This window comes from Natrix helvetica (assembly GCF_964273705.1).
Source record: "Natrix helvetica genome assembly, chromosome: 2".
Taxonomy (NCBI): Eukaryota; Metazoa; Chordata; class Lepidosauria; order Squamata; family Natricidae; genus Natrix; species Natrix helvetica.
The window spans coordinates 101056831-101069604 of record NC_138552.1 but is presented as its reverse complement, the minus strand read 5'-3'; the positions used below and the strand labels follow the sequence as shown (position 1 = coordinate 101069604).

General features: G+C 41.9%; 1 protein-coding gene across 1 annotated transcript in view; it reads left to right on the top strand.

Annotated features, from left to right (window-relative positions):
- The window catches only part of DNAH6 (dynein axonemal heavy chain 6), a 206828-nt gene that overhangs the window by 79942 nt on the left and 114112 nt on the right, over window positions 1–12774 (top strand). Inside the window, exons 41-44 of the mRNA XM_081944223.1 lie at window positions 558–689; window positions 1595–1766; window positions 11505–11651; window positions 11746–11819. Coding sequence (XP_081800349.1) covers window positions 558–689; window positions 1595–1766; window positions 11505–11651; window positions 11746–11819 — 525 coding nt within the window. The remainder of the gene's footprint in view (window positions 1–557; window positions 690–1594; window positions 1767–11504; window positions 11652–11745; window positions 11820–12774) is intronic.

The window sequence follows — 12774 nt, the reverse complement described above, 5'->3', positions numbered from 1 at the left end:
GCCTATTTTAACACATTAAAGAGATGTTCCATTACTAATAGTACATTTTGTAAAGCACTTGTTTTGAATACTCTGCATGGCACTATGTATTTTTTCCCTAATTTATTAATGTCTGGTTACAGTCAGTAGTTGTGCTGTGGCAAAGGTAAAATCTGCTGTTTTTTCCTGAAATTTAAACACCAGAAGAAACAATCCACTAGAGGACAGCAGTTTTCTGATCAAATTACTCTTATACTTGGCTAGGCCAATATTTGTCAAATTCCTTGTGTTATACCATCTGGATTATTTTATATTCAAAACCGTAGAAGCACACATAGTTGTACAAACTTGAGCTAAACCTTTGTGCTCATAGTACAGGTATTTTGATACCAAATTAAAAATTGGCGTAAGAATAGAATATCTTCTATTAAATATTCTAGATATACTCTAGAATAGAATATCTCAATAAAGTATACTGAGTTATGGTTTACTTATAAACATATTCTTTGAAACAGGGATATTTAGAAGTAATAGCACCACAGATTATTAACTTCTCACCCAAATCATCATCTTCCCAGGATGTAACTATTTGTTCAGCTTGTGCACCTCCTGGTGGCGGACGTAATCCAGTTACCCCACGTTTCATAAGACATTTTGCTATGCTGTGCCTTCCAACGCCCTCTGAACATAGCCTTAAACAAATTTTTCAGGTGAGTACCACTATCTATGTACATAAAAGAAACACAGTATTTCTTTGGGTTTTCTGTCTTAGCATATTATTGTGCAGTGCTAGATCCAGATAGACAGCTGGGCTAAAGCTGCTGGTAATTTCATTTAGATCAGAATGTAAGGTAGCAAATGTACCTCTATAAATAAACAACCAGAACCAGGTTTCTGCTTTTGGCTTTATTGTTTTAATTGCTTTTTTGGTTTTTTTAGTATTGTTTTGTTCTGCTGAGAGTTTTGTTCTTAAAATGGGTGCCCCGTACACACCTTTTAAATAAACAGGATTAGACAAGACTGCCTTATGTTCAAACTGACAAAATATACCTTTTTTCAGATCATTTTTTCTGAAGAAAAGGTTTTCAAGGTTAAAAAACATTAGTACGCTTAATGCTCATTTGTACAGATAATGTTCTCTGCATACCTTCCAGATGCATTATTTCTTTCTGTAGCTTTACAAATTAAAGAAAATTGTAGTATTTAAAAAGCAACACTGCAAGCCAAATCTATATGTTCCAGCTGTGAATGGATGAATTGTTCTGATGCACAATGGATTTTTTTCCATCAGCTGCATTGATCCAGAACCTTGTGTGTGTTTGGCAATGAAACATAATGCTCTTGCTTTCAGATGCTTCCTTATTGCTTTAATTTGTTTGCAAATTATGAATTGGCACTCCCATCATAATGAATTGGGAATGTTGGTAGATGTAGAAAATGGTACTCAGAGTTAGATGAAGAATTTCAGCACTTTTTACAGATTCTGGTTATTTGGGGTTGTTATGGAGCTGTAGATTCACTTTTAGTGATTTTGTAAAATCAAAACTCTTGTAAAAGAAAGAAACAAAATTAAATATTTAGCTTGGTGTTTTATATTATTTCTCCCTTGGTCTAGGCAATTCTGAAAGGCTTCCTAGCTGAATTTGCCCAAGCAGTAAAGCAGTGTGCAAGTAGTATAGTGGAGGCGGCTGTTGAAATATATCAAAGAATGAGCATTGATCTGCTCCCAACACCAGCAAAATCTCATTATGTGTTTAATTTACGTGATTTGTCAAAATGTGTCCAAGGTAAAGTATATCTGTTCCATATAATAGTTTTTTGTTGTTCAAATTCTGTGCTCACATTTTCAGCAATTATTCTCTATATTTATCACATTACGTACATTTAATGTTTTGGGTACGGGTAGTCCTCAATTTACCACCAAATTGAATCCAAAATTTATGTTGTTCTGTGACAAATTTGTTAAGTGAATTTTGCCCCATTTTACAGCTTTTTTTTGCCCCATTTGTTAAATGAATCACTGCAGTTCTTAAATTAGTAATACGGTTGTTAAATGAATCTGGTTTCTCCACTCACTTTGCTTGTCAGAAGGTCACAAAAGGAGATCACATGACTCTGGGACACTGCAACCGTCATAAATGTGAGTCAGTTGTCAAGCATCCGAATGTAAATCACATAACTGGGGATGTTGCCACAGTCATAAGTGTGAAAAATGGTCATGTCACTTTTTTCAGTGCCATTGTAACTTCGAATTCTCACTAAATGAACTGTTGTAAGTCGAGGACTACCTGTATTAATAACAAATATTGATAATTCACTTTATGATTTGTTCTCATATCTTAGCCATAAAAAACATTATTGCTAAAAAGCCATAAAAAACATTAATGCTAGAATGCTCTTTCATAAAAGTATCATACTTAATATAGTATTCTTACAACTACTGCCACATTCTTGTGCAAAGATGCCTATTTTGAAGAGGTAGTTAGAAAAAACTTCAAATCGGTACAAAAAGCAGATGAATCCAGTGCAATTATAGATAAAATAATTTGTGTTATAGTTCTAGTGAAATATATAATATGCAATGCCAAATATTGTAATAATATTTGCTGGCTTATATGATCTGAAATTAATTAACAATGTATTTTTGGTGTGCTTTTATCTGAACAGAAGTGGTCAATCCTATTACCTTTATTGTATTTCTAAAGCACACGTAGAATCAGAGTATATAATGATTGCAACTCATCTTGTCTGCTGTTTCCCAACTTTGGTAACTTCCAGATGCAAGAACTCAGATCCCAGAATCCCACAGCCAAGATGACCATTGCTGAGAATTCTAAGAATTAAAGTTCATATAACTAGAAGTTGTTGAAATTGAAGACAATAATAGGGTTCAGTTCCACATTTAGTGTAGAAATCTTATTCCAGCGAAGGAAATCCACACCCTCTTCCACTGCGACCTATTCCACTACAGAATACTTTGCCCCACTAGGAAATGTTCCTTAATATCCAATCAAAATTTGCTTCATTGTAATTTAAATCCATTTATTTTTGGCTTGTGTTCTGAAACAACACAAAGCAAATCTACCCTGTCTTCTACATGGCAGGCATTCAAATTCATGTCTGACTGCAGTCTTCTCTTCTCCAGACTAAATATACCAAATGTCTCTAAGTGTTCCTCCTAAATTTTTCCTTCCAGGATCCTAATTGTTTTGGTTGCTTTCTTCTGGACACACTCCAGTTTGTCAATATCCTTCCAGGAATAAGGACAGTATTCTAAGTGTGGACTAAAAAAAAATAGAGAGGGAGGAAAGAATTTTCACAGTTAAAAGTATCAAACTATATAGCTCAGGGCTATTTAATTTAAATATATAGATAAACAAGATTGTTGCATTAGTTCCAATCCTATGTCTACTTAGCAACATCTTTATTTTCAAGAATAGCTCTTCCATATAGATCCCATAAGCATATCTTGGGGAGGGGGGAACCTGGGTTATTATATTAAAGTGTACCTTTCTCCCATCATTTTATGCGATCAACAATAATGCTATCAACTTTCCAAATGCGAATAGGTTTTTCATTAGGGGATAGAATCGATGTTATTTGGTAAACTGGTAAGATTGCACCCTGCAATCGTCTCTAGATATGATTTTGTGATTAATAATAAACATGAATTTGTAATATTAATATTTCCCATATTTTGGTTTTGAGACAAGGAGGTGCTGCTATTCTGCTGAAATGCCAGCATTGTGGAATAGCCTCTCAGTGGAGGTCAAGCTGGCTTCCCCTATGCTGGGGAAAGTTTCTAAAAACCAAGCCTTTGCAGAAACCCTTCCCATGATTTGTGGTTGATATATTCTATTTTCTTTTCATTTGCATGATTTCACTGTGTTTTTATTTTTTAGATAGTATTTTTATGTGAGCTTCCAAGAGTAATTTTTGATTGCCGCAGCATAGAAATATTCCTTGTATTATATTCCTTGTATTATATTCCTTGTACTATATTCCTTGTACTATAAAAATCCTCGTGCAGTTGTTTTCTGTGTTAGACATGACATTCTGTACAATGTTTCCAATAAGATAGATTGGTATTTTCTTTACAGCATAGAATGAAAAGAGCTGTAACGTAAATATTTATTTATTTATTTATTTACCGTGCTTCTAGACCGCCCCCTCTCCCAAAAGGGACTCGGGGCGGTGTACAGTCCATGTAAAGAATCTACAAAATACAATAAATAGAATTAAATATGTACAGTTGGAGTGGAGGAGGTTAAAATAGAATTAAAAGAACTGTACAGAGCCAGTATATAAATATAATTTAGAACCCTAAAACACATACAAATTAAATTAAAAACAATACCCCTAAAATAACCAGTTACTAGTACATTTACCAGGAGGAGCAGTTATAGTTAAGCCAGACCTGCTAATCGGAACAGGTGAGTCTTCAATTTTTGCCGGAAGGAGCAGAGGTCAGTAGTGGTTCTGATATCGGGGGGGAGGTCATTCCAGAGGGTTGGGCCCATCACAGAGAAGGCCCTACTCCTTGGTGTCGCCCGTTGGCATTGCCTAGTGGACGGCACCAGGAGAAGCCCCTCCCTGTGTGAGCGAATTGGCCGCAGGGATGTATGTGGGAGGACGCGATCCCGCAAGTAACTAGGTCCCGTGCCATGGAGCGCTTTGAAGATGGTAATCAGCACCTTGAAACGCACCCGAAAAACCACAGGTAGCCAGTGCAGCTCGCGCAGGAGAGGTGTTACGTGGGAGTACCTCGTACTCCCCATCACAGCCCGCGCGGCTGCGTTCTGAACTAACTGCAGTCTCCGGGCGCGTCCCAAGGGCAGCCCCATGTAGAGAGCGTTGCAGTAATCCAGGCGGGACGTCACCAGCGCATGAGTGACCGTGCGTAGGGCATCCCGGTCCAGTAGGGGGCGCAATTGGCGCACCAGGCGAACCTGGTGGAACGCCCCCCTTGCCACGGCTGCCACATGGTCATCCATTGACAGCCGGGCATCAAGGAGGACGCCCAAATTGCGCGCCCGTTCCACAGGGGCAACTGTTCGCCCCCTATGGCCAGCGAAGGAACCGAGGTGCCGGTAGCCACAGCCACTCAGTCTTGGAGGGGTTGAGCTTGAGTCTGTTGTCCCCCATCCAGACTCTGACGGCTTCCAAACACCGGGACATCACTTCGACAGCCTCGTTGGGGTGGTTTAGGGTTGAAATATACAGCTGAGTATCATCAGCGTAGAGATGGTACTCAACCCCAAAACCACGGATGATCTCACCCAGCGGCTTCACATATGTGTTAAACAGGAGAGGCGAGAGGACCGACCCCTGTGGCACCCCACAAGTGAGTGGCCTCGGGGTCGACCTCTGCCCCCCTGTCAACACACATTGCTTCCGGTCGGAGAGGTAGGAGCCGAACCACCGTAAAACGGTACCTCCGACTCCTATCCCCTCCAACCGGCGCAATAGGATACCATGGTCGATGGTATCAAAAGCCGCCGAGAGGTCTAATAGGACCAGGATAGAGGAACAACCTCTATCTCTGGCCCTCCAGAGATCATCGACCAACGCGACCAAGGCTGTCTCCGTGCTGTGCCCGGGTCGGAAGCCGGACTTGCGTGAGTCTAGATAATCGGATTCTTCAAGGTGGTTGGTAAGGATCCCTCACCCAAGGAGACATTCACCAGGCCCAGAAGCCAGCCTCGGGTCACCTCCCAGGATGCCAGTACCAACCAGGAGGGACACGGGTCCATTAAACATGTGGTGGGTCGCAGCCGTCCACGCAGCCTGTCCAAATCCTCGGGGGCAACAGAATCAAACTCCTCCCAGAATGGTCTCACAAGACTCGCTGTTGGCGGCCCGTCCGGTCCACTGAGGGGGGCCCATCCGCTCCGGATCTGAGCGACTTTGTCCTGCAGATATTCCCCAAACTCCTCTGCTCTGCCCTGCAAGGGCGCCCCCTGCGTCCTCTGTGATAAGAGGGAGCGGGTCACCCTAAACAGGGCGGCAGGGCGGTTATCCGCGGGCGCAATAAGAGCGGTACAGTATCTACGTTTGGCCGCCCTTAATGCCACAAGGTAGGTCCGTAAATAGGCTCTTACCTGTGTTCGATCAGATTCGGAGCGTGAGGACCTCCACCTGCTCTCTAGACGTCTCCTATGGCGCTTCATCACCCTCAGCTCCTCGGTATACCAAGGAGCTCGGGTGGGCCGCTGCCGCAGGAGAGGTCGCAAAGGCGCAACCCGGTCTAAGGCCCCAGCCGCCGCCCTATTCCAGGTGGCCGCTAGGTCCTCCGACCGAGCGCGGGTCAGGGCTACAGGTAATGGCCCAAGCTCCGTCTGGAACCTATCCGGTTCCATCAGGTGCTTGGGGCGGTACCAGCGTGGACCGTCTGGTCCCGCCTCCTCGCGATGGGGGGTAGCGCCAGGGAAGTCCAGCCAGAGACATGAGTGATCTGACCATGACGGGTGTAACAGCTAAGTCCCCTATACCCAGATCACTCGTCCACTGCTCAGATACAAAAACAAGGTCCAGTGTGTGGCCACCTTCGTGTGTGGGGCCCTGAATTAATTGGGTCAGGCCCATGGCTGTCATGGAAGCCATGAACTCCCGAGCCACCTCAGATGCTGCTCCCGTCGACGGCAGGTTGAAATCCCCCATAACCATAAGCTTGGGGATCTCAACCGAGATCAGCTCGAGGAGCTCGGGCAGGGCCGCTGATGTATAGCGAGGAGCCAAGTATACAATCAGCAAACCCCACTGCCTCCCTGGGCCCCATTTCACACCAAGGGACTCACACCCGGATATCTGAGGAACAGTGAACTCCCTCGGCCCTAGATCATCCCGTATAACTACCGCCACCCCACCACCCTTACCCAGGGCCCGAGGCTGATGGAATGCACGGAAACCTGGTGGGCACATTTCCACGAGGGGTAAACCACCCTCGTGGCCCAGCCAGGTCTCCGTTATCCCTGCAAGGTCCAGCTCCCCCTCAGAGATCAACTCATTAATGAGGGGGGCCTTGTTGGTCACGGACCTTGCATTGCAGAGCATCAGCCGCAGGCCCTGGCTCTGTAGTTCCTGGCCACCTAGGTTGCGGGGGTTGGTACAAACGACCGGACATAGCCAGCAGCCACGGTCTCCCAACCGACCTTGTGATCTTTTCTTGTCCTTGCATCCCCCCCTCCCTGCGACCGTTGTAATCAAACAACCCTCTGTTGGAATAACTTGTTCCTTCTCCCCCCCCACCCCGCTCACTTCCTTCCCGGACTCACCTGTTCGTCTGGCACTGGCTCCTCTCCTGGCCTGGTTATCCCCCCCCCTCCCTGGAACCCCTTAATAACAATAAAAAACACTTAGATAAAAAGCCCCTCAGCCTCCGTTTCTTCCACCTCTCGGGGTTCGCAAACCCGTCATCAAGGCAGGCCCTTGAGAGGGTCAAGGGCCATACCTGCGAGAGAGGGGCCTCCCGCAGGCGGAGCAGGTCTGACCTCGAATAAATAGTTAGTTAAAAGCCCAATGGGGTCAGGGTGCTGATAAAAAGTTGATAAAAGTTGATAGATGATGGATCGGGGTCTTAGTGGGAGGAAGGAGATGTTAGTGTACTTAAATGGGGAAAAGGGGGGGGAGTGATCGAATATCCGTTGGTTATATAGAATGGCAAAGATGACCACAAGATGAGAGACTCTTCAAGATAGTTCCATGATAAAGATGACCAAAAGGTGGGAGACTGTTCACACAGGTTCAAGATGGTTCTAGAGGCTCCCACCCGGCATACCAGGGTTCTCCAGAGTTCAGGGTGAAGTTTAAGGTAGGAACTCTCCAGAAATTCACCAACCTTCACAACAGTCCACAGAGACTTATAGTGAGCATTTGGCGCCCCCCTGCTGGCGTCGACAAGGCCCGGGGGGGGCATAGGGGCATTGGGAGCAGCCAGGATATGATGGAAAAGCGACAGGAGTCCCTGGCAATGGCGACCCTTCTTTCCCTCACCCGCCGCCATAACCGCCTCCAATTAGTCTCTCCCGGCTGACTCACCGCCTCCTAGCCATGTCTTATTCTCCTCCCCGATCTTTTTGTTCTTTTGTGCTTATTATCAGGGTCTTCTTGCAGCCAGCAGCAATGCAAACCTCGTATCTCGCGCCTCGTATCTCGCGCCTCCCATCCATCCGTCCTGTTCTGTTGTTCTCCTCCCCGGTGCCTTGTTGTTCTTGTTGTTCTTGCCGGTGTCTTTCATCGTTAGCACAAGCGTAGTCCGCAATCCGCAATGCACTGCGCTGCGCTCCGCGCTGCTTTTGCCGCCATTACAGCCCAGCCTTCTCCTCGCTTAACAGCTCAACAGCCTTTCCTTCCCTTTCCACCGAACTCCAAGCCCCCCCGACCACCCTGGCAGCCCGAAACGAGCTCAAAACAGGCCAGGGTGGACGGGCTATCAGACTCTCGGGTCTCCGATAACATGAGACCCGGTAGCAATCCTTAACCTGTCGGGAGCTCCATGGCGTTTTCCCGGAGCTCAGGAGGCGACCGCCATCACCCGAAGCTCCTCCTCCGGAGAACAAGTAGTTTACCCTATCGCTGTTCAGTCTTTTTCTGTTGTAATCAAACCTAGTATTTTACAACATGCATTTACATGGTTTTCTTTTAGAAATTTGACTGAGAAGTCAACTTTCTCTTTTGGAACATTCTCCTTTACTTAACAAAATACGAATTACTAAAGAAACAGGAAGATTGTATATTCTTTGAATATATATTTTAAATTTTTTTAGCTTCAGGACTATTCAAGTGGAAGAATAATTTTATTACTATAAATAATAGCTGGAGATACCAATTTTAAGCTAGTATGGGAAAACATAAACTACAAAATAGCATAAAATAATTTGTGAGGGAAATAGTTTTCTAATTTTTTTACGATATTATGCAAGAAGACTGTTAATCTTGTTTATGAATCATTTTAAAATGTTTATTCAAGTTAATGTATTAAATGAAATTGATTAAATTAACAGCATCTGAAATTGATTTCCTGTGTTCCAGCCTAATAAGTACAATATGTAGCAATGAAGTATTTTGTGATGTTATGGAAGACTGATACTAATTTTTTTATACAAAATGGGGTGGTTATTGCAAGTTTTCCAGGGATAGCTTTTATTATGTCTGAGTATAGCTTAGATTTGTGTGTGTGTGTGTGTGTGTGTGTGTATGCGCACGCGCATGCACACACACACACATACATACATATATATATATACATTCACATACATACATACATATATATACATTCACATACATACATACATAAACCAAAGTACCTTTCCATATCAGCATATTAGTTACCGTAATTATGCAACCCCTTTTTAAAATGAAATTTGATTTGTCTATTGTTCATGTATCTTGGTATAATGTGTGTACCGTGTGTACCGTGTGTACCTTGGTATAATGTTTAGTAAAGAGATAATAGATGAAGACATCTTTATATGTGCAAATGTTGGTGAAAAGAAAGAAAAGCAGAAAATATGACCTGCTAATCAAAATAGCTATGTCTAAAAGAATACTTGTGCTATAAATTTACATTATAGTAAATACTTCGCTATAAAGAAGTGATAGGTATGTCAAGAGAGGCATAAAACTAAAGTAGAAAAGAGCTTTGTGTGTGGCAAAACAAAAGTAAGTAGGGTCAAGAATTCAGACTCAATATAAAGACCATGGTTAATATTGAGATGGTTAATATTGAGCTGTTTGCATAGAATGGATCTCAGCAGTCCCTTCACTTCTTAGTTGAATCCTGCTGCTAAGCTGCTGAGTATTGCAGAGAATGTTCCCCAGTGTTCAAGGAACTCAGCCTTTTTCTGAGATAAGGGGGCTTCAGGTAAGACAGCTTAATGAAAATGTCAATGTGGTATAAGGATGCTTGAGGAAAGGCAAATGCTATATTGAGAATCACTAGGAAAGAAATAAAAATAAAACTGTCGATATCGTACGCCTTTGTACCTTTGGATTCACTTGATCACCTCACCTCTGTCCTCATAATTGCCTCAAGAAGGACATCATGGGACCTAAGAAAGTGCAGAGTAACCATGATGACCAAAGACAACACCTTAAGTGCAAAAAGATTAAAATAATTGAAGCTTTTTAGCTTAGGAAAAAAAGCAACTATGGAGCATTATGTTGGTGCTTAAAATGATGCATGTTTGAGGGGAAGTATTCCCTGAATACTACAGGTAGTCCTCGACTTACAACAGTTCATTCAGTAACCATGCAAAGTTACAATGGCACTGAAAAAAATAACTTATGACCATTTTTACACTTATAACTGTTGCAGCATCCCCATGGTCACATGATCAAAATTCATATACTTGGCAACTGGTTCATATTTGTGACAATTGCAGTGTCCTGGAGTTATGTGATCTCCTTTTGTGACCTTCTGACAAGCAAATCCAATGGGGAATCCAGATTCATTTAACAACCATAACAAGTGCAATTATTTACTTAACAACTATGGCAAGAAAAGTTGTAAAATGGGGCAAACTCATTTAACAAATGTTTCACTTAGCAATATAAATTTTGAGCTCAATTGTGGTCATAACTTGAGGACTACCTGTATAACCTGAATTCATCCAGTGAACTTGAATGAGAGATTAGGAAGACATCTTTATTGTAAGGTTACAGTAACATAACCCTCAAAACGACGCTATAGAGCACTGCACACCAGAACAACGAGACACAAGAACAGTTTTCCCCCAACGCAATCACTCTGTTACTGTGAAAGTCCGAAATCTGGTGAATGTCGACATTCACCGGTGAATGTCGACATTCATATAGTCGCTTGGTGTATCCGTGAAAGACCGAAATTGGTGAATGTCGACATAAAGATAAAACTAAGAGTGTGCCAGGCCAGCTGATTGAAATAGGTGAGTCTTTAATTTTTGACGGAAGGAACGGAGGTCGGTGGTAGTTCGAATGTCGGTGGGGAGGTCATTCCAGAGGGTTGGGCCCATCACAGAGAAGGACCTACTCCTAGGTGTCGCCCGCTGGCATTGCCTAGCGGACGGCACCAGGAGGAGTCCCTCCCTGTGTGAGCGGATAGGTCGCAGGGACGTGTGTGGTAGGATGCGATCCTGCAGATAACTAGGTCTAAGAAAGGCTAACATAACTAAGAAAGGCTTGCTACTCCTAGTCATGATAAGCTATGTCTTGCCGTGATCTGAGGCAGTAGGCCTCTTAATTCCAGATACTGCAGAACATGACCGATGATTGTTACTATGTTCATATTTTAATTGTGGGCTTCCCTTCAGTAATTGGCTGGCCACTCTGAGAAAAGACTTCTGCCCTAGCTGGGCTTTTTGTCTGATCTACCTTAGAAACAGTAGCATGTTGCAAAAAATATTTACTTGCAAATTGCATTTATAATAATCACAAATTTGCATAGAATAATAGTTTGATGTTGCAGTTATCCGCTGGTAAATATGTACGTATTTTAAAAAGTATTGAAGATTGCTTGGTGTGTAAGTAGCATCTGTTTTTCTATACAGGTATACTGCAGTGTGATCAAGTGTCAGTTCGAGACCAGAATCAGATATTTAGACTATTCTGTCATGAGTGCCAGAGAATTTTTCATGACCGTCTCATCTGTAATGAAGATAAACAATATTTTTATTCTATGTTAAGCGACATGGCTAGTAAGAATCCTTCTTTAATGTATTTGTATATCTGATTACTTTTTTATTCATAAACATTCTGTACTTACAAATCACCAATTATTTTAATTTGTAGGCAAATATTTTGGAGTTTCAATTGACCCAGACTCATTTGCATCTAAACCTATCTTATTTGGAGATTACATTAAGGTGAGCATACTACCAACATATATAGAATCATAACTTTAAGATTAGCTTTATTTTTTTTATTTAAAAATTGTCCTTCTATATCAGTCTTTTTATGGTCAAAGTTGATTTACCCTTATGAAAGGTGTATGAATTTCAGCATCCAGTATTACAATAACAATCTTAATAATCAGACTTTTGCTTCTGGCATTCAATAAAACCATGAAAGTGTTTTTAGATCAATAATAGAGAGGCTTGAACAATAATACAGTATCTTATTTTGCAATCAATTTATTTTCCTGATCTAGAAAAACATTCAAATTCCCAAGTATAGTCCAAATGCAGGCCTTGAAGGGATATAAATGCAGTAAAAATTGAAGAAAATCAAATATACTTAGTTATTGTTTCAAATATAAAAAGTAATAGATCCCAAAGAGTGAAAAGTCAAGAGTGAAGTTTAAAACCACTCTCTCTGCCAAATATCTGTTAGTTTGTAGACATCTGTTACTTTTTTACATGAAAAATCTACATAATTAGTATTAGAATGGAATGTTGCCTATGCTTAATAACATTCACGGAATTCCCCCCCCCCCCCCCCCCAAATGATGGTGTCTTTTTTATTGAGCTGGAATGTTCTTCGGTACAAAGTGTCTGTTACATTTTCTGGAAGTGTCATATTTAGGAATAAATTCTGAGCTGCTTTCAGAACTGACAGATCAAATCAGTGCAGAAAGTAAACAGCTGATCAGCAGATGGCCATGGCACAAACATATGGAGTGAACTCCTTTGCTTTGGAATAGTTCCTAGAGTAATCTCTGAGGCATTGAAACTCATTTCACTAAATCTATTAATTAAATATTTACCTATATAAATGTGACATGATTCATTACATTGAATTTACCTTCAGTTTTATGAAGGAAATGTCCTCAATGTGCACAGATATTAATTATAAGGATATAAAATTGTTTTAAGTGGTAGT